General features: G+C 34.0%; 1 protein-coding gene across 2 annotated transcripts in view; it reads left to right on the top strand.

Moving 5' to 3' along the window:
• LOC142348870 (uncharacterized) overlaps nt 1–22,499 on the top strand; it is a 157,003-nt gene that overhangs the window by 101,656 nt on the left and 32,848 nt on the right. For both annotated transcript variants that reach the window (XM_075400394.1, XM_075400393.1), the window contains exons 10-14: nt 575–790; nt 2,509–2,591; nt 2,956–3,027; nt 7,263–7,487; nt 15,521–15,696. In XM_075400394.1, coding sequence (XP_075256509.1) covers nt 575–790; nt 2,509–2,591; nt 2,956–3,027; nt 7,263–7,487; nt 15,521–15,696 — 772 coding nt within the window. The remainder of the gene's footprint in view (nt 1–574; nt 791–2,508; nt 2,592–2,955; nt 3,028–7,262; nt 7,488–15,520; nt 15,697–22,499) is intronic.

The following is a 22,499-nucleotide window of genomic DNA, read 5'->3' as shown; positions in this document are numbered from 1 at the left end:
GTTAGGTCGGATATAAGAAAGCATTTAATGAACAATGAAATTGCTTAAAAAGGGGTTCGTTAAGCTCATACGTAACATTGAGTTTTGAGCAGCCGAACAGGTTTCTAACCTACAACGCTATTTTGTTCTTCAATTAGATTTCAGGTTTTGCTTCATTAATTTCTTTCAGTTTCCCGCTTTTACGATGCGAAAATTCGGCAGAAGTTCCAATTATCAGCCATAAATATTCATTGATACAATTCATATTCTGTTTTTTCAGCAGTTGGCCCTAGATTGTGCATTTTGGTACGTCATAATAGTGGTCTCTTTTCTTACCTTTTCTCTATCGATTTTTACTCAAAAATTCGATCGATCATGTTTCTGATTGCTGTCCATGTTATCGCAAATGTTTCCTCTTCGTCGCTTTCCATAATCACCTGGTAGAATTTATATCATGTCAAATTATTTGATCTCTGCTCGTTGGCTCTAGTTTGAGAAATACTACTTTTTAAATTATAACATTGTGCATTTGTTACAATCTTATTGTTAGCCGGGTAAAGCCATCGGATTTTCAGCATGTTGTTATTGTTTTCAGACGAGGCTGGGCAGCACAAATGCTGGTGGGCCAAATGTGTGAAAGAGCTGCCGGCTGAGGAGGCTGCCAAGTCCCGCCTCTTTGCGAAGGGTCCTTTCGCAATTCCATTCAAAATGGGTTTTGGAAGGTGTTGGGATCCCTCTATGCAGAGTTGCTTCTACAGAGCACTCTGCGGCAAGACCAGCTTCACCAAACACAGCCAACTAGCTTCCTTGAGTTAGTTGTTTTGTTATCACTTGATACAAAGAAACTATCCTGTAGTTAATGCTCAAAAAATGAAAGTTTTGATATGTATAAATGCGCATTCAAAATAAAAGCTGTTTGATTTTTAATTGCTCTTGACCGAAGTTTGAAGCAATTAATGAAGTCGTGCAAAATTTTTATTCAAAATTTTTGGTTCCCGGGTTGAAATTTCTTTGATTTCATGCAAGATAATGTATGCGCGATCCATACTCGAAGTGTGATCTTACGAAACCAATGAAATAGATGATCTCTGCATGAAATTCAAGTTTTTATATGACTCCTGGATGTCGTCAAAGAATTCATGAGTGAAGCATTTGTGAAGTGAAAGAATTCACGTTGAAAAAAATGTATCTTCCTTCTATGAGATCGCCTATCTCATATATGATTCTAGCGTGAAACCCAGGAAATCATATCATAATAATCCTAATATGAAACCAGAGACCATATATGGCCCTAATAGGAGACGAAACAAAACATTTTAAATTTGTAAGACGACACCAAAGAACGCTTGTAGGGACATTGAAGTATCTGTTGTCACCAGTAAAATTGCAAAGAAAGAATTTTGATTACATTTGTGGAATAAGTTTTTTTGATGATCCTTACATAACTACTAAAAAGTAATGGAATTCATGTTCGAACTATTTTGTTTAACGAGAATTTTGTTTCATATGTGACCATTTTGGACCTTTCAGTTGACTTCTGCGTCCTCGGCTTTTTGAGTCTAGCTTGTTTACACTCACAGTTAGCTCTTTCACTATTTTAAGCAATAAACGTGTTCAGCGAGAACTTCATAAAGACAGTACGGGGTGACCATTGTTTAAGCTTTAAGAAAGGTTTCTAGCGTCGATATCTTATAGCTAGGCATCGTTTCTCGTTGGCTGAGAAGATTTTATATTTCAGCTGTCTATTGCTTTTTTTTTAAAAAAATAGAGACAATTTGACGTTATTTAATGCACATATAATACTTGATGACGTTTAACTTTCAACTGGTTATGATGGCTATATGTATAGGATGTGCTTGCTGTTCGTATGCCAATGATTAGCAATCTTAATGAGTTGGATTTTATCAACTACGTCAAAAGATTAGCTTCATTTTTTTACTTCATTTTTTTCAATAAATTTTTATGGCTCATTTTCCTTAATCTACCTGCTAACGGCCTGGTGATTCGTAGCAATTCTTTTTAATTGTTGTTCCCTACATATTAGGTGGTTGGCTATTTATGGTTGGGCTGGTTTCTCAAGCCAAAATTTTTTTGTAATGCTTACCAGCTCTACTTGCATCAGCCGAACTAGGTTTTACCGTCTCATCTTAATGTTTTTCTTTGAGCAAGAGAAAGAGTACACAAGTGAAAGATCTCGAACAATGTAGAATTTTACAGGATGAAAAACTACGTTGATCACAAAAAATGGGCAATACAGTAGTGGCTCAATTCATATTTCGGGCTGTTTATTCGTAAGACTGCTTACCCTTTTTAAGTGCTTTTGACGCGCTATAAGCGAGACAATCCCGGATCCTAGTGTCAGTGGATCGCAGCACTAATACATGATATTCCCATGCTGAAAGGTGAAATAAGTTCTGATTTAGACGTTCCTAAGGGGTCAAGAAAATGTACTGAATCGAAAACAGAGAGGGTCTGCAAATCGATTGCATCGTTTAAAAATCCGTTGAATTGATATCTGAAATGTTTCAGTGAAAAGAGGAGTACAGAGGAAGGACTACTTGGAACTGGGCATGTTCGTTTTTGATGCAAATGTACGAGTGAACCCTGACCACGTTAGTTAAGCAAGCAGCTTTATTGAATAACTATATCGTTTGTTTAATTTCTTAGTATCACTTACTTCATGTTGAATTTTAAATCACCGATGAAATTGGACACTAACTGCATTATATCTGAGGAAGCGAAAGAAAATTTGCATTAAATCCCATTCTAATTTTGTGTGCAATAATTTTTTGATTTAAACAACTGAACTTGTGAGAAGTACTTTGTCTTGTACCCCTATTTGTCCGAGTGTCTTAGAGTGTCTGATTGTGTTCCAAAATAATTTCCTGATGAAGGTCGGTTATCTCCATGAGGGAAGAAATAGTCTTTCGTCAAAAAGAAAGAAGTACCATTATTTGTGTTGTTTTACTGTTGTAGGTGATAGAGCTAGAGAAGAGTAGCGTGGCCATTGAAGACTTGTCAGGTGGTAAAGAACCATGCCCAGTTCCAGTAAGTCGTACTTGATGTATCCAAACCTCCATCAAATTGGGGTCACAGGCTTGCCAGCCTGGCTTTGTTTCTTTTTAATTGCTCTCAAACGAAGTTTGCAGCAATTATATTAGTCCTGTCGGTCTTTTTTAATGCGACTTTTTGTTTGACCGTTTTTTCGTCTGACCCATTTGCTTTTCGGCCTCAAAAACGGGATAAACAGGTAGCGCCCAGCGCATTAAGTGCTCTTAGAGCCTTTCAGCTCACTAGTCTCCAAGTATGCGATTCACAGAAATTGCTTTGGAGACATACTCATGGTGTGAAGGGCGGTTCTTGGAGGTTGACCCCCCCCCCGCATCAGCCCCCCTCTCACTTCACCCCCTCATCCCAATCCCCACCCCTGCACATCGCTCAGGCTGTAAGGGCCGGTGCATCCAAAAACCGCTCTCCCACCGTCCCCCCCCCCTCACCCCACTGTTGCCCCAACCTCCATACCTCCATCAGCCCCCCCGGTGCACCCCCACCCTCGCTGCGCTCACATCACGCCCTTTCAGATAAACTAAGGCTAGCCTCTCTATACCGTGGCTAGATACTGACGAAACCAACCGCTCAACCGTTATTTGAGTGCAATTCGCCCGACGTTAGTCGGTTATGTTTGTAATATCAGGTTTGATCAATCCATATCTTTTGCTGAGACATACAAAATTGGTACCATTATAAAACCCTACCGTTTCCAAAACTAGCTGAACATTGGTTAAGTTGGAAAGTTTTCACGTTTCAAATACACTTATGTGCATGTGGATTATTGCATAAAATCATAAAATGGCACAAACTTTATTTGTAATGTTTCTAATGAAAATAATAAATTACTGTTAAAGATGGCGCAAACACAATCAAACAGACTCAGTAGTTTTACATGTAACTAACTAAAAGCCATTGGTCACAAGATAAGAAGAAAAATTCAAATTGATATCAGTTTTGTTTCGTTTGATAATTTTTTTCTGCAATATGTTCATGATAAGCGTAATACCTATTGATCGTTGTATTTTGTTTAAAAAAAGCTGCTTAATTATTGATCCTCTTATCTTGTAAATAGCCTCCATCTGGTAAATGTTGATTTTATACTTTCTGATATTTTTAAACTTTCTTTGTTTGATGTTTTTTGTTTTTCACTTTAACTTTGTTAAGATAAAATTTTTCTACAGAACTCACTTCTAGTTGCTGCTCGTAGTCAAATTTTTCAAAAATGCTACAAATTCTTATAAAAATAAATATAATTGACAAATTGTTGGAATAAGTAATGAGTTAACAATAAGTCCTACTGTTAAATTTCTGTCTGTTTTTTTTTGTTATATTAGTCTTCATTTTTGTTCGTTTTTATCTTAAGCTTGTTCAACGTATGTTTATGATCTGATATCGCAGTGTTATTTGACTTTTTTGTAATTATTTTCGAATACTTAAGAGGATTCTTTCAGACTGTTTGTGAAAAATTCTGTCCATAAAGATTGCAGTACGTAGCTTCTTTTGAGACAAAAACAATTAAGATGAAAGTTTTCTTACTTTGTTACTTTGTTCCCCCAGACCAGAAAGTCTACATTAATGGAAGTCAGTGGTCGATGCATAAAATTATGTCATCAATAGTGCATTAAAGTTAGTGGTCATTGTCACCTAGCTTTCCCAATGAATGGTCATATAGCTGGTTAAAATACCTCAAATTTTGCGTTTCTGTCAATGCTGAGAAAAAATTGATGTATTTTGGATTCTGTTTACCAACCTAATACATGCCTAATATTTACCCCCTGGATAGTTGGCAGCAACAGTAAAGGTTTGCAAAAAATTTCAAAGAGGTTCAAGAAAAATTGATACTCTCTTTCGTTTTTCTGCGTCCGACTATGCTTTCAAGTCATTTTGCGCATCTTTTCTCATGAAAATTTTAGTTGACATAATTTCTCTAAACTATGAATAAAAATTTCTGTGACGAAATTTCAGCACTCAAAGGTGGAAAAATTTTTTCAGCCACTTCCAATGATTTTGAAATTTTTTTCTCGCCCTTGGTCTTGGAGATCAAAATTTACTTTAATTGACCCCAATCAATGTTTACATTCGTCCAAAAATTATTTTGGATCAACACTTCGTTGTTAAATTTGCTCGAAATCTGAAGATTTATATTAAGAAGCGTAAAGGTCATTATGCAAAAATTTAATTATTTAAAGTTTCCAAAGTTTTTGAGGAAAAGATGTCAAAATCTTCGGAACAGTACATGGAGCTTGAAATGATTATACAATGACTAATCAAGCGGCTCTTTTTTAGTTCGAGGAAGTTTCATTATGAAGGGTTGGAGCATTTTGAATTCAACTGATGTTATTTGACTGCTTAATAGTTTTATGTTTTTTGTAATTACTCTATTTGTTAGCACTCAACAATGAACCGTCTCATTTATCTTAATATCTCCTATATGATTTCAAGAAAGTATCGGTTCTACTTTCATATTAAGTCTCGTAACAAGAATGCTCTGTGTCTGTGGTTGCGCATAGACAGATTCGACCTTTTATTAACAAAAGTGGTAAGAAGGTTTGTATAACCTTGATCATTTAAATGGCTAAGGGCAAAAATCAAAACGTTTGAATTAACATTTTTTCGGAAGAAATTAGTTTTACTTCTATTTATAGCCCCTAATGAGCAGCTGCTTTTTAATTCTTGATATTCTATAATAATTATTTTTTCGGATAAACTGTTAAAGAAAGATTTTACAGATTTTAATTAAAGAAAATTATAATTTGATACAAAGTTATTTTTTAGACTATTCTTTAGTGTTTTAGACTATTCTTTAGGAACACATACGTAGTTCATTTAGATCTCCAACCCCAAATAAAGTTACACAATAGTTACTCAGTATTACAAAATTGTATGTATGTTTGATATAAATTCTGGGGTAATCATTTTTTCCTTTTGAAATTTTTTGCGTTCACAATATCTTTTCACTAATATTTTTTCACTAATATTTCTCAACGTCTATGTTGAAAAATACAAATGTATTTCTCCCGGGAAATTTTAAGTTCCTGTTCTTCAGTGCTACGGTGGAAATTTATTTCTGAAAGTTTATTACGAATGTTTCTTTTGTCAATGTTGAGATTTCAACTTTCCTCGAATATTAATTGATTTAAATAAAATTTAGTAATCACGTTTTGTGCTCAAAATATTGAACTCCATTGAAAATGGTAACTCTATGTCACAAATAGAATTTTCACTTCTTAATCTATTAGAGATTTAAACATCCATCTGATTTTTCGGTTTAAAAGTATCTGTTGAAGTATAGTTTGTATAAGCAAAGACCAGAGAATGTGGGCTCAAAATTTGAATGGTTTTGTTTCTGATGATTTTCCCTTTTCACATTAAATTAATTTGTCTCTGAAAATGTTTGTGATATTTATAACCTGGAACAAGACCATCGGTTAACAGCAGATACGTCTCTAACTAATTGTTTTAGAGCAGATTAAAATCTTATTGAAAAAAAAAATAAAGGCATAAAAGATTTAATTCGATGAAGATCACTTTTTTGAAATGTGAGTTTTTAATTGCTCTCAAACGAAGTCTGCATTAATTACGATGATCCGGTTGATCTTTTTGTGATTTTTGTTTGATAGATTTTTTTCTGACGATTTGACTTTTGAGTGACTTGTTCATGCTTGTTGATTTTTGTTCTTCTTGATTTTTGCTTGATCTAAATTGCCCTCTAAATTGATCCAAATGATAAGTGAGCTCAAATTGGCTTCTTTTTCACTGTATTTCTTGAGTGGTCACATCTCATTTTGGATTAAGCTCATTTTATAAAAGTCTGTTCTATTATTACCAGTTACTTTTTCGCAACTTGAGAGGCAAGAGTGACATTCAAGCAGTCTTTGGCAAAGAACGCAATCAATTGAATTGCATGGTAGCTAATTATGTTTATGCTCGTGCAATTTGCGCAGCGGGTTTCTGTTAGCATATTTCAGATCCATGTAGAGTATAGTAATTTGTTAGGGAGCTGATAGATGATTTTCTATTTTTCAGCATGAACAAGAGTTCAACAAATGATGTTTCATGCGATTTCTGTCGCCAGTTTCTGCGGTTTGCTGTAGTCCTTTTCATCTTCAATAATTAAACCTAATTTCTGAGGTTAAATTAGCTGATTTTAGTCATAATGGGGGTTCTGTTTTCGTGCACGAAGTATTGGTTGATCCCTGGATACGAAATTTGTTTACTGTGTGCACTTATAGGTTGTGAATGAGGTAGATGACAGTCTGGATCTGCAGTTTGTGTATGCAGTGAAGAGCAGAGTTGATCCAGGGTCCCGTGTAGCCTCCTCTATTCAAGAAGTCATTCTTCGTCAGCAACAGCAGTCATTGCCTCCATCGTCCGCAAGTGTTCAAACTCAATCCGTCAATCAACAATCATCGGCTAGTGCGGTCTTTACCTGTTGCGAGTGTAGCGGACTGTGTAATGTAAGTATTAGTTCGGCGCTAGTGAAAATGGCAAACGTACCAAGAGATAGAAATTTTATTACTCGCCAATCACAATTGAGAAAATGGGAATATTATTTTCTGATTGGCTGATTGCTCAACAAATTCTCCGTTTTAAAATAGGATCTGAACATCAACGTAAAAATGCACAGAAATCGCGATAAGCCGAAAGAGAAAAATTATATTTTTTGGGGATACTGGTCTCACGTTCGGTAGTGATAGAATCATATCAAGTCCCTCGGGCAAGATGCGGTAAACAATTTAATCTAGAATTAGGTTATATTCAATTTAGGCTAATTGAAGGCATAAAGGCAGTGTTTTAAAATTCTCAACCAATCAGATTTGTTGAAAGTTCTATATTTTGGTACGTCTATCCGTTAAGACGTCACCTATTAGTTCCTATTTTCATACTTTCTGATGTTTCAATGTTTACATTTACATTACGTCTAAACAAATAGACGTACCAAAATATAGAACTTTCAACGAATCTGATAGGTCGAGATATGTAAAATACTGTAACTCTGTGCGTTCCAATAACCTAAATTCAACATAGCCGATATATTCTGGATTATATATTGCTGCATTTTAGCCGCTGTTATCGTGAACTGACTTCTATCCAATTGAATGAGAGGCTCGTGGCTATGTTTTTTTGAAACCTGCTCACAATTTTTAGCAATGGTTAAGTGACTCTGCTTGAAGTCACTGAGAACCGTGAAGTGGTTTGAGATATTAAGTCATAATTTCGAAGTGACTTCTGCAGAGTCACTTAACCATGCTTAAAACACGAAACGCGCACGTTTTAAAATGACGAAAGTTAACGAAATTCAACTTCTGGCTAAGTAGCAACTTCTGGTCTTTTAACTTCTGGCACGGCAGACTTTCGGCATTTCAAAATGTGCACGTGAGTGTTTTAATTACTGTTCACGTCAAATTTGGGTGATGGTTCTGATCTCTCCAAATCAGGAAGTGGCGCGAAAAGCAAATTTTTGCTTCCAGAAAATTTTAATGGCAATTTGACTCATGTTTTTTTCTCTTTTGTTCAATTTTTGACAGGTTTTTTGCGATAGTTTTTCGAACGTTTATTTAAATTATTCAAGTTTTTAGTTGGAAGTCAATCAATTTTTGAAAATTTTTGATTTGTAATTCAGAACTCATCCTGTTATTTTAATTTTTTAAACTCTGTGTTCACGTTTTTTTGTTTCACACAGATCAGGATGTTTTCTGACTCAATTTGCGCAATGTAGTAAATACGGTCGAGAAGAAAGAAGTAAAATAAAAAGCGGGATTAAGGCGGGGCATAAAGTCTTAATGCATCAAGTTATAAATGTTTATTGGATTAAAGGCTGATTGGATTTGCTTATTCAGTTCATTGTTCCACAATTTGCAATATGAGTTAAGCTTAGATTTTTATTCATCCAAACTAATGAAACTGTGGGGCTTAGAATTGTGTTAGGCAGTGTGAACAGATGAGGCTGGCTATTTCTATGTATCGTTTTCCTTCTCCGTTCCAATCCCAACGTGGTTTATAGCAATTAATTGCCGCTATTTTTCGGGAATGTGCCGGCTCTGTTTTTCTATAGTGAGCCTATTTGCTTTCTATGAGAAATAGAATTATGAAGATACATATAAATAAAGATACTTAATATAAGGCTGACACCAGTTTTATTGAATTCATTGGGTATTTTTCGTCAATTTTTCATCGAATCTTGCTTCAATACTTGTTTCTCCGTTATAACATCAGCAACGGTTCTTTTTACTAGTAGTAGTTTATAAATGCCATTTCTTCTTTGGTTTGCTTCCGGAAATTTTCGAATAATCTTGACGCTTTGGACAATTTATTCATCTTTTGACAACCTTCAAAATTCAATATAGGAAAGTCAAAAGAAACGTTATAAATTTTTTGAGGCTAAATCTAATTTGTTAAATTGGGTCTCTTGTTCGTCAATATATTGGCTGTGTTTTAAAGAATAATGTTTATATGCAAAGTAAATATAGGAAGGCTGCTATATCTGAGCTTAATGGTGACAATTTAAACCGAAAGTTTTCTGTTTTTGGTTCTGTCCCCAGAACCGTTTATGACTCAACCCTAATTGTGACAATGGTGAGGCTCTGATCTTTAGTTCCCGTTCACCTGATTTAAAGCCTCAATCTAATTATTATTGAACTGTTATGTAATAGCTCTTTTGGTTTAATCGGTGCTGATCAATTGAGTCTTATAATTTTCTTGGCCAGTTTCCTGGTAACTTTTGGTACCTACATAGCGCGATTTGTGCTTTATGAACAGCTACGTACAGCACTATTTGTACTCTTTAATCGTACTTTTTGCTGAGCCAGTTTGATTTGCGCCAATATATGACAAAAGGCGGGAAAGTTTTATCCGAAATTTTATCCTCGTTTTCTCGGCTTGCACAGAAAAAAATAGTGAAACTTTTTTATGCTTTTGCTGTTTACCAAGCTGTTACTATTCGAAATGTCTTTCTTCACTGGGCCAAATACAAAGGTCAAATCAGATAAAAAATCAAATTTTAGTGTTTCGCGTGCATAGAAACGTTACCGCAGAAAATAAAAGTTCTGAGGCTTCTCCACGGAATTAATAATAATAATAAATTGTCCTCGAGTAGAATGTACACTTGTTTGCAACACATATGGTATAAATTATGTACCCAAATAACAAATCTACTCGACAGGTCATCAATAGGTCCAAAAGGTCCTAGTCTAGCGATGACCAGTACCATTACTATGATCAAGGTGTGAATGCGTGGCGTATCATGTTAAGAGAAAATAGGGGGAAACCTCAAAACCTTATTCTGAATTTTATGAGATCTATGGAGTTTTTGTTAATAAAACAAAGCGAAAAAATCTAAGTTGTCTACGAAAAAATTGTCCCTGAAACTAGATAACAATTGCTTAAGTTCTCTTGCACTCAGATGTTGCACTTCTAAAACAAATTTAGGATAGAATTTTATAAGGAAGTTAAGCAATTTTCGTATTCTTACTCCTATTCTTTTAGGACTTAAACCGCTGCTTTTGTTTGCAGTTTTAAATCGCTTTGATTGGATTCTTTTTGCTTGCAATGTTTGTATTTCTTTTCTAGTAATTACGTTTTTGAGACAATCAATATGGCATTCTGCTCTCAAAATTTCAGCTAATTTTTTCAACAGTTCAAAAAGGTGCATGAGTCTAATCGAATAAATGTGATTTTATTCGCGTTCCAGGCAAGTGGAGGTTGATTTAGGTTTATTAAAAATAATTCGTGTAATTTGTTTTATTTTCGACTCAAGTGGCAAAATTAATGTTTTGTTACTTGTTCCGTAGACTATTTCGCCATAGCTCACAACAGGCTGGACATAAACTTTGTATGTTAATAACAGTTGTTTAACAGTTAAAATCGATTTGAGCCGGTAAAAAAGTCCCGAGAATTTGTTCAGTTTTGATCAAAGGTTTTCAATATGAGCGCCGAAATTCAGATTGTCATCCAATTCTATACCTAAGTATTTCAATGATGATCTCTGTGTTAGGTTTTTTATCTTTGTTTGTTGCTGTGAACTTTTCCGTCTGCCTTTCATGTTCATACAACAACTTTTTTCGTAGTTCATAGTCAAATTGTTTTTTATAAGGTAATCACTAACCAGGTTCAAAGATTGGCTGAAAACTTTAGTTGTTGATTCCCCTTTTTGTTTAACAACAGTATCGTCAGCGTATAAGGTCAAACAGTTCTGACTACATTTATCATCTATGTCGTTTATATACACAAGAAAAAGAAGTGGTCCAAGTACTGAACCTTGTGGTACCCCATAATCGACTTCTGCAAAATTGGAGTATACATCCCCTGAATTTACACATTGCTGCCTTTTGCTCAGATAAGAATTCAAAGATTTTTGCTTGTGACCCCTCAATCCCAAGTTGTTTAGTTTGTCCAAAAGAATACTATGTTTAACTGTATCAAATGCTTTTTTGAGATCGATGAACACTGATTTAGTTTCTGTAGTACCATCCTCCCAATATTGCCTGAAGCTCTCAATAAAAGATACCAAGGCTTCAACAGTGCACTTTTTTGGACTAAACCCAAATTGATTTTTGTTTAGAAGTTTGAAGTTTTCCAAAAAATTTAGCATTCATCTCTGAACCAATTTCTCAATCAGTTTTTCTATTGTTGGCAGCAAACTGATTGGTCGGTATTTTTCAGCAACTTTAGGATCTCCTTTTTTATACAGTGGAATTATTACGGCTTTCTTTAAGCAGTTCGGGAAAACGCTGTTTTCAAAACATTTGTTGACCAAATAGGTAAGAGTCGGGACAATAGCAAACTGTATTTTTTTTAGTATAAATTTGTTGAGTCCATCAAAATCTGAGCTCTAAGGTTTCTGATTGCCACGGATAGCTCTTTTTCGCTGATTTTGTGTAGAAACATGCTATTGACGCTTCCGTTTTTCGTGTTGTTTTTTCCTTCTGTAACCAGTTTATCAGCTAACGTTTTTGCGATGGTGGTGAAAAATTTCTTGAAATTTTCATTCTCTTCCTGCGTTAAAGTAGCGTTTCGTTTTATTTGTGTGTCTCCTCCTAAACTTTTGATAGTATTGAAGAATTTTTTGGTAGTACGCTTGGCGTTCCTAACTATAAACGTTTGATAAAAATTTATCTTTTTGTCGAGCACTCTTTTCTGTAGCAAATTCCTAATTCTATTAAATCTTTTTATTGTCATTTTTTTTCTGTTGCAAGTATCTTTGATAAAGTTTTTGCTGCAAGGTTTTTAATTGAGTTATCCATCCATGACTTATGTCTGAGAGCCTTTGATTTCTCTGATACATAATGTTTTATTTCATCAATAATAGTTTGTTGAAATTTTTCAAATGAGGAGTCGCAGTCCAAGAGACAAAAAATTATCTTGGAAACCTTGTAATTTGTGTTGCAGTTTGCACACTAGCTTTTCTAACACAGAATTGTTTTTTAGAATAGCCCAATGTCTGTAGTACTGTTACATTTTTAAACCTGTTTCTTTCGTTTCCTCATCTAGTTCAGTTTGAACAGTTTAGTGATCAGTTGTTGTAGATTTTAGAACTTCAACTTCCACTTCCTGTGAGCAATATACTATATCAATTCTTGTTTGAGATATAATGGTCTCCCTGGTGAATCCTGTCAGAGACATATTGTTCAGATCATAACCTCCGAGAACATTTTCTAAAGTCGAAAATTTTGCATTTGTTTTTGAGTGATCAATATTGAAATCTCCACACATTAGATGCATCTGTTTTGGCCTGAGTGTCATTTTTTCAAAATATTCCTCGAAAGTTTTTGACAATTCTGATAAACTTGTATTTGGTTTGAGGTATACAACAGTCAAAACGAGATCGTTTTCGTAATTTTGCGTTCAAATTTGATTGTTAGCAATTGACAGTTCCTACTTGAAAATTTCTGCAGAACCGTTTTCACCACGCCTTCCCTCATAAATATTGCAACTCCTCCTCCTTTTCATATTTGCCGGTTGCTTGTATCAAGCAGCTGGTAACTACTAAGCGATAAACATTTGATGATGCTGTCATATTTGAGCCACGTTTCGGTTAGGCATATAGCCAATGGCTGTATTTCTTGTTGCGCCAAAAAAGCCACGAAATGATTTAAATTTTTATAGATTGATCTGATGTTCTGCAATAAAATAGTTTTTTTCATCGTTCAAATTATTACAAGCTCTTAACTGAAATAAAACACTTTTACCACTCGTTTATTGTAAAATGAAACTCCCTGTGCATTTTTTTTACACGGTTTTTAAATCAAAACGAAAGAACAGCGACTGTTTGACACATTTTCCGCGAATATCCCAAAAAACATGTCTCCAGTCGGTATTTTGATAAACTTTTCTGGTTTTCCCGAGGATTCATTATCAGTTGTCATTCGTTATTTGCAAATATCACAAATTCCAAACGACTGGAAATGAATCTCGAGCTGTAAACAACTAATCTGCGTAAATCGCAAGACTTTTATTCCTCCTGATGTTCTATTCACTTTTAAAAAATTATGTCCTATTTTAGGCTGCGGATATCGTGAGCACTAAGGCGGAACATTCTAAAGTCTAATAAAAGAACGTCAATTAAAAAAACCCTAGTCGAAAAAGACAGGATGCGTTTATTGCAGCTAGTAGCTAGTGGAAGGCACTAAATGTCACGTTTAAATTATGCATGAGCCACTTTTCAACATTAAAGTGAAGTACTGGTACTGGATAGCAATCAAAGTTACGGCTTCAAATTTTCAAATTATTATAAACAAAAATTATTGAATTTTAGAAATGTGGCAGGTTTTCCAGTATAGTATTTCCTCTGCTTTTTCCTTTCAGGAGAATATTTTTCTTGTTCGTTTGATGTTAACGTTCGATAATAGTTGGTGCCAAACTTTGGTTTTTCTCTGGCTAAGTCTCTCAACACGGCATTTTAGACTTTATTGAGGTCGTTGACATAGTTAACGGGTTGGAACGAAGTTTCGTTTTGAAAATTCCGGACCATAACGGATACTGCACAGTTTTTAGTGGATGTACTCATGCCCATCTTTTTAGCTTCACTGTCGATTTGCGCTTCATGCTTTGGTAGCCTCTCGTTGATATACATGTTCAAATTGTTCAACGGGTTCTTCAACTTTTTCCTTTTCCTTTTGGCCCCAAATACTCGATCTTTTTCGTCAAAATACACGAACTTGCATATTACTGAGTCAGGGCAAACATGTGACCCCGTGCCAAGAAGAATATGGCAGGCTTTTATTCGGTCCTCCCGCAGTTTCATTCCAATATATTCATCAAAAAAATTAAAGTTTTTTTAAGCACATTCCGTTGATCTTTTGAATTGAATGGTGGATTACAAATGATCACACAGTCTTTGCTAGTATAACGTTCTTGTGCTCTCAAACGATCGTTCATCTCTTGATGCTTTTTTTCCAACTTTTGAATTGTTAATTCCTTATTCTTATTAGTTTCGACCAGACCAACAACAATTTTTGATAGTTCATCAAAAGATTTTTTGACAGATTTGTATCACCACTCATACCTGATGTGTCGTTTGCAAAAATACTTGAAGATTCTCCAATGTCCATGACTTGACGTTGTTACCACACTCAATTTTGTAAAAAAATGCACCTTACTTAACAAATAAATGGTGAAAGTGTTCAAAAAAATTACTCAAAATTCATAGTTTTTTGTTGTAACTGAGATATTATGCAACTTTAGGTTCAGGTTCAGGTTCTGATGTAAAACGCTTCAAGCACAGTTTTTTTTGTCAGTTTCTAAACATTCAACTTGAAGTTTTTTTGTCATACGTGTTATAAGATATAAGTTGAAATTGACGTAAGCAATGTTTTGTTTTCTATAGCGTAAGATTCAAAGAAAGAACGAAAGAAGAACCGACTGTTTGCTGCGTTGCTCTTTTGTTACTCAATTGTCGAGTTATGTGAAAAAATGGGAATAGATTTCTTGATAAAGACACAAAAATGTGAATTCGGACAAGAGATCGCTTAAGTTTTGGGGTGCAATACAATCAGCTGGACGCAAAAATGTGATTAGATGTCCAAACAAGATACTCATTTTTTTATTACTTGGATGTTTTGAGAAAATATGCAAAAAAATTTTTTTGAAGATGTTTTTTTAATCAAACGTGTGAGGTATTGCAATTGCATTGTCAGCATGTGGGTCGGATCCGATTCCATTGAAATGTTTGAGAAATTTCGAAGTAGAGATTACCAAACTGCCATTTTTTTGTATCAAGTTAGAAGAAAGGTCGAAAATCTGGAACAAAATAGACGCAGTTTTGAACTTTTATGAGAACTACACAAACCGTCTACTAGATGCTTAAAAAAGACGTAATGATGCGTTACTGTATTGTTGCGTTACGTAAAAAATATTGGGTTATTGTTTATCGACTTTAAAAAAAAGTTTTTAGGTGTTCATAGCTTTTTTGGTACCATAGTATATGCGATATTTGTTTACTGTTTCTGTAGTATAGACATGCAATGCATGTTTTGGCATCTGGTTTATTTAGGATTATGAGAAGTGTGCGTGTGTACGGGCTACAGTGGATAGATATTGGAAGAGTACAATGGCACCCAGTCGTATATCTTCCACGCAAGGTCAGGATGGGTATGAGGTGAAAGCTGGTGCTAGTAGTGTACGATGCGGGTACGAGTATGGCCTTCTCCTAAATACAGTCCCCTCGGGGTAAGTTGGCAAAGCGAAATCTAACATGGCTAGACTTGTTACGGTAAGGGGGCTAGCTGTGCAAAGCTTTTGCAAAGTTATTTTTGGTTTCCACTACCGATGGTATTGTTTTTTGGCCGTTCTTTCTATTCATGACAACCCAAGATGAGATATGTATCTATTGTTATTGAGCAAAGACGCTCGGTTTTTTTGGGACTGGAAGAGAGCAATGCTTTTTTGCTGGTGTCCACTCTAAATTGTCCTTTGAGAAATTGATTCATTTGATAATAAATCAAAATACTCGTTTGCCACATGCATGGGAATGCATATGTCTGACTTCTTAGTTTTTCCAAAATTAAAATTACTATTTTATCTAATTATAGCTGATTCAGATTTGCAGTTGAAGTAATTGGATTTGTCACTGGGCCCCTTCTCCTCCCACTCTTCTAAATTTGACATTTCCATTTTGCTCCAGTTTTGGGCTTCAACAACGGTTTCGAAACATGTCAAAATCCTTATTTTTGTTTCACGCTTGCAACCTTGGCATCATATACCTTTAACATAAAGCTAGTGTTTTGATCATTTACTAATTGAATTTGGTTGTGATGCCATTCAAGTGATGCGTTAGGTTCTGTTATTTTCACTTTTAGTCAGTAATTGATTAAAAAATTTGATATAAGCTCAACGCCACAGAAGAAAAAACGGCTTCTTCTGTTTTTTCTGTTTTCATCTAAATCTCTCTCAATTTTTGAATCGCTTTCATTTGTTTTTTGTTTTCTTAGATTTGTCTCTCCTTGATATTAATTATAGATTTATTTGCACGGATATTATTGTTTTGCACTGATATTAAGACAAAAAGGTATGGTTGACTGTTTTGATTATATTTTTTGGCTAAAATTTTGGGTAAATATTTCGAAATTCAGCCTTTTTCATCAAAAATTGCACGAAATAAGCTACGTTGGTCCACTTTGAACAAATTTTCCTTAAGTACACACTCAGAAACCACTGACACAATCATTGTAAACACCAAGGGGGCTAGTGATACTTCCACTTCCACCGGGAGTGGTCTGGAATTAACGTTTGACCGTTTTTTGCTAACTTATCTCGATGATTATCAAAAACGCAGCATTTATTGTTGATTTTTTACTAATAAATTGTCCATATCTAATACATTCGAAACAATTAGGTGTTCCTAATGAACAAAAAGCAATAGCAGGGCTAGTTGTGGTCCAATCTTGGACTTTTACAATCCAAAAAAATTGGATTGTAACCATTCCTTCTTTTTTAAATACAAAATCGTTCTTTTTACATTAGTTTAAGGAAAGAACAATTCCAATCAAAGCTCACTGGTGATAGGTCCAGGTGGCTTCCTAGACAGTTCCAAATTATGTTTCTAGTTTTTTACCCGAAAGCCTGTGGTCGTTTGACATTAAAATTGTTTGTTTTTTTTTTAAGTAAACAAGTGCTTTTTGAAATTTGCCACCATTTTTCTCTTAATTTGTTCAACTTGTATTTTAGTGTCAGCAAAGAAAGGATGCTTCTTCTTTCTACTGAATTAAAATTTAATCTTTATTGCGGTTTTACGCGTTAAGTTGTGATTTTCTTGCCTTGTTTCTACCAAATTTCACAAAAAATTTTTGAATTTTTAGCATTTGCCTATTTTTCACGCCTTTTTCTCGTTTTTCACATTGTGACATTATTGACAGTTTACACAACACATTACTGGCGTTCAACATAAGACACAATTGAACAAAATAAAAAGTTTTAAAAGGTACAGATTATGGTTTTAACGGCTTCGACACCACTTCCTCGAAGAATTGAAATGATGGCTTTTTGTCTTAATATCAGTGCAAAACAATCATATCCGTGCAAATATATTCATTAATATCCACTTATTTCTTTCATTTTGTAGCTAATGGCTTTCGTATGAAATTTCGTCTTATGAACTTTCCTGGTGAATGACAAGTCTCACTGGGTTTTGATGGAGGATTAGATGAGCCTATTCTCTGATTTTAAGTAGATAGCTTTTTGTTTTAATATCAGTGCAAAACAATAATATCCGTGCAAATGTATCCAATAATATCGACTTAATAATATCCATTTAATTTTTTCATTTTGTAGCGAATGGCTTTCCTAACTGAAAACAATTGTTTCCAAAAAAGACAAGTATTTTTTAATATTACCCCTTTTTCGCTCTTTTGTCGACTTTTTACGTTGTGTCATTAGTGAAAGGTCACATGCCACATTATTCGCATTCAAAGAAGGCGCAATTGAATATGTTTTGAGGGTCAGAAAATGGCTTTACGGCTTCGACAACGTATTTTGACAAGTTCTTTTGATTTCTTGTTTGTTTTCTCTATTTATTTTTCTTTTGTAACAAGAAAAATTGAATGAAGACAGGTCCTAATGCCCTGCTATTTGGGCATTGCTGACAATAAAACGTTTGGATAATTTCAGTTGATATCTAATGGTTTGAAATTAATTGCTTTGAAAAATATAATCTAATATAATAACTTTGCTTTTTTCTTTTTTGTCTAATTGTAACCGAGCATTATCATGGACTGGGCCCATATCTTTTCTTGAAAATCACAAGTTTTTTCGCTCAGTTTTTTTTGACGCTATGTTTACTTAGTTATTAAGTTTTTTTGTAAAAAAAATGGTCATAAGATTTTGGATAGAATTAATGTTTGTTGTTGTCGTTTGATTTTGTTGTTCGTATTGCCTCGCTTTCTTATTAATGGCAGATCTCATCAATCTAGTGCGGCATTTTTCCATCCACTGAAAGGAGGCGATTTTTTGTTTATACACAATTTTTAAAAATGTACTTGAGTTTCTGAGGTTTTCTATCTGTTCTCATGTGGATGAGCGGGGTGGGAACCTTATGTGCAAGCGCACATTACCGAGCTTCCTTGTGAATTAAAAACTTTTTTTGTAAAGAAAATGCGCAAGTTTTGAGTTTTCGCTTGATTCTATTGTACCTATTAACTTATTTGTTTCTTGTTGGTTTCTTTTTTTGGGAATTGATGAACGAATTTCAAGTTTTAAGTGGGACAGCTTTGTTTTTCTTTTCAAATTGAAAACTGAACGTCAAGTTTTTTTTTGCAAAGTTAATCTAGTTGCAATTGTGCTGATTGTTAAACCGAACAAGGGGGCTCGGTAATGTGCGTTCGCACATTAATTTCCGACCCCGCTCATCTACATTTTTCACTTAATTGTCTACCAAATGAGGAAGAGATAAAAAAAATTAACATATCAACCTATCATTGAACAAACTACAAGAATAAAACAATCTACTCTAGAGGGTCTATGAGACTTGTGGCTACCATAATATGACTACCAGAAAAGACGGCAATAAAAATCAAATAGTTACAAATATTAATTACGACCAAAACTCCTTGTCCATTTTTTGAAAACCACTAATAACCAAATCAAAAGGGCATCAGATAAAATTTATACTAAGAAGATTAACTGGTACTTTTTGGAACAAAATATGGGACTTTTCTTCTATGCGATTTGGCAACAAGTCGACTCGAAATGAGCAAAAGCGGCAAAAGTTTATTTAAACATTGCTTTTTGTAAAAGTATTAAATTCGAACTGATTAGAAACATTACGCATCAAATGAAATCATTGAAAGAGTCTTTTATACCTTAATAGAGAGCGACTGCGGCCTTTCATTATCCAGAATATGTCATACGACTAAAAAAAGTGCGACAAACAGAGGCAAAATTTGCACGAAAAATTATGCACGAAAACGATGTCCCCCCAATCAATTCAATATTAAGGTGATCACTAAGAAAATAAAAAAAATCTTCGTTTGCATTTTTTGCAAGTGACACCATTTGTAAGTCAAAGGACGCTCATTATTGTGATAATGTGAAAAGAAAACGAAAACCTACAAAAAAGGGGCAAATTTGCAAAAATCACGAAAATTGGTTTTATGAAAACTGGTTGTTCCAAGAAGAAAGACCATTTGAGGAAAATAAATCCGTTATGAAGAGGAAATTGTATTTCAAAGGATGAACGATGTGATTTGTATATAGAGTTTCTTAACTACAATTTAACAGAAATAAAATTGGCAGATCTCAAAGATCTCTTTTTTATTAAAATAATTATTTTCAAAATTCGTAGACAACAAAAGCTTTCGACTAAAAGAGTATACAGTTTGTCTTGCAACTACTCGGAAAACTAATTGCGACTGTTATTCATGAGACTAAATCATAAGACTATAAAATAACGTTAAATACAAGCTGAACTAATAAGTTTAAAAAACGACTTCAAGAAACCACAGTTTTGAAGCCCTTAAATAAGATATTAACGGCGAGAATATAACATCTTCATTTGCGTCCCCTTTGATCATCATAACATCTTTTTGTAAAGCGACTATCAAAAAATAACAAAAAAGAACCACAAAACTAAAAAGTATCTAAACTCCTTAAAGCTCTTCTGAAAAAAATTGTCTAAGCCCTGAAGACATCATTTAAATTTAAGTTTATACAACAGTGAAATTATTTTTCGATTCAACAAAACTTTAAAAAGAGTTCTAAATGATAAAGCTAATTTACGAAAATGATACAACATTGTGAAATACGAAAAAAAAACGCAAACCAGAACAAAAAGGGATAAGTTGAAGAATACTATTACTCCTTTTTTTAGAATTTTAATTCGAAAGTCAAAACAGCCATAAGTTATTTACCGATATCAGTAATTAATGTTCAATAGTTTATCTATAGTTGGCCATTGAGACCTTAATTACACAAAATTTGTCATATGACAACAAAAATTAACGACAAATAAAAAGCAAAAAAAAACTCTACCAATTTCTGCAAGAGAACGGTGTCGCAGCCCTACAAACCATATGTTATAAAAACAAAGATAATGTTCAGCTTCAAATGTTGTCAAGCTTTTTTCAGTTAGATGGTTAAATAATGTGACAATTCACAAAAGAAGCAAAAACAACAGCAAAAATTGGCAATTATGCACAAAAATTAGAAAATTTTGTATAAAAACTCGTAGTACCAAAAGCAAGAAAACCTTTTGTTAAAACAATCGGCCACAAAATTAGTTTTTATTCTATAAGGAGGAAAGTTTGACCTGCACCTACTGAGATTAAGCAAAATGCTGACTAAAATAATATGAAAATTGACAAGTTCTAAAAATCACAGAAATTTCCTTAAAATAAATACATTCAATATCATAAGAGACATTAGGTAACAACCGAACGAATAGAAAAGGTTCAATTGCAACTCTTGAGCAAGAAATTTAGATCTTTGAGTGGTCAAACTGAAAACTCAGACTGCCAAAAGAATAACAATTGAAGGCAAATACAAGAATTCAGTTAGTTTTTACTAAAACTCTTCCTCAAAGCCATAAAAACCCTTTGGTTCTCTGAAAGTAAACTGTATCTACATTCGGCCTCACATTAACGTAAATTGGAGCTGTCATTGAAGGAGCCGTGAATAAAAAAATATTGTGAGTATTTAACATTAAAAGAACAAAAGCAAAATATTTTGAAAAAAGGCAGCATTAAAATAAACCAAAAAGTCTCTGATTCGAAGAGTCCATGATATTACCGAACCTCTCCCTGATTTTGTCGCGCGCTCTTTAACCGACCAAGTGTTCGAAGTATTTGCGAATTAGACCAATTGTTGAGTGGAATTCGTCAAATATTGAAAAAAAAAGATGCATTTTGTATAATTATCGAGTTAAATCTGCAAAAAAAAACGGCAAGTTTTAATTCCAGAAGACTTTCATACGGCGTCTAAATGCAACTAGCGCTCTTTTTGAGATTAGGAAGTCTGTGTTAAGGTTTTTAGGTCACTAAGTCAGGCAAACTTTAACAAAGTGGACCAAAAAAGCATATTTTGTGCCATTTTTGATAAAAAATGAATTTTGAAAATTTTATCAAAAATTTTAGCCAAAAAAAACTTCAATCAAACAATTCAGCAACGCTCTTCTATCTCTAACGGTAACAAAAACACTCTGCCTTTAAAAATTTTAACTTATTTTGAATTACATTAGCGAATTTGTGCCAAATTTTAGCAAAAATTACTGAAAATGTGCACAAAAACAGTCGAATGTTCACAAAACTTTAAACCTCGATAACTCCATGTAAATCACGAAAATCGAAAAAATCTTTTTAATTTCGTATTCTACGCTGGACCGGCTTTTTAATGATACCACTCACAATTCTCTACGATGAATATATCGGTCGGCCAAAATTGACTGAACAAAAAAAACCCAGCTGAGTATATAGTTCCTCCCTCCCCACTTAAGTGGAGGTCGGAACATTTGGTTGTTGTTTCTAATACAAGAAGGGATTAACAGTTTTCTATTTTCCGGTATAATTCGTTTAATTTTTTTTACTGCTTTGTAAGACATGACGCATTGAAAATTTTGAAATCCTTTTTTCTACTTTTTTGAGTTCGTTCTTTATGTTTTTTTACTACATTCTTTGTTTTAAGGTTGCGATTTTCAAAGTACTTGACTAGAGTTTCTGCTAGGTTTTCATTTCTTTGGGTTATTTCAATAATTATAATGTCATTTTCCCCCTTATTGCTAAGAGCAGTGTTATTCAAGTTTTTAGTTTTTCTCTTAACGTTTTCTGTTGCCATTTTTGTTCTTTGTCATTTTTTTACTTCAATTACTTCGAAATGTTTTTTACTTCAATTAATTTACTTTTCTGTCAAAATTGCGTTTCTTCAATTTGAGTGCCTAAAGTTAACTGCACTATGCTGCTTCGACAATTATGCTACCTATTTTCCTCAGTTCTGAGGTAAGACAAGGCTGATTGTTTTGTAAGAGTGGTGACTTGTAATTCGCAAAT

Source organism: Convolutriloba macropyga, chromosome 1 (assembly GCF_964194025.1).
Source record: "Convolutriloba macropyga chromosome 1, txConMacr16.3, whole genome shotgun sequence".
Classification (NCBI taxonomy): domain Eukaryota; kingdom Metazoa; phylum Xenacoelomorpha; order Acoela; family Convolutidae; genus Convolutriloba; species Convolutriloba macropyga.
Note: the sequence above shows the minus strand (reverse complement) of the source record. Positions and strands in the feature narration are given on the sequence as shown.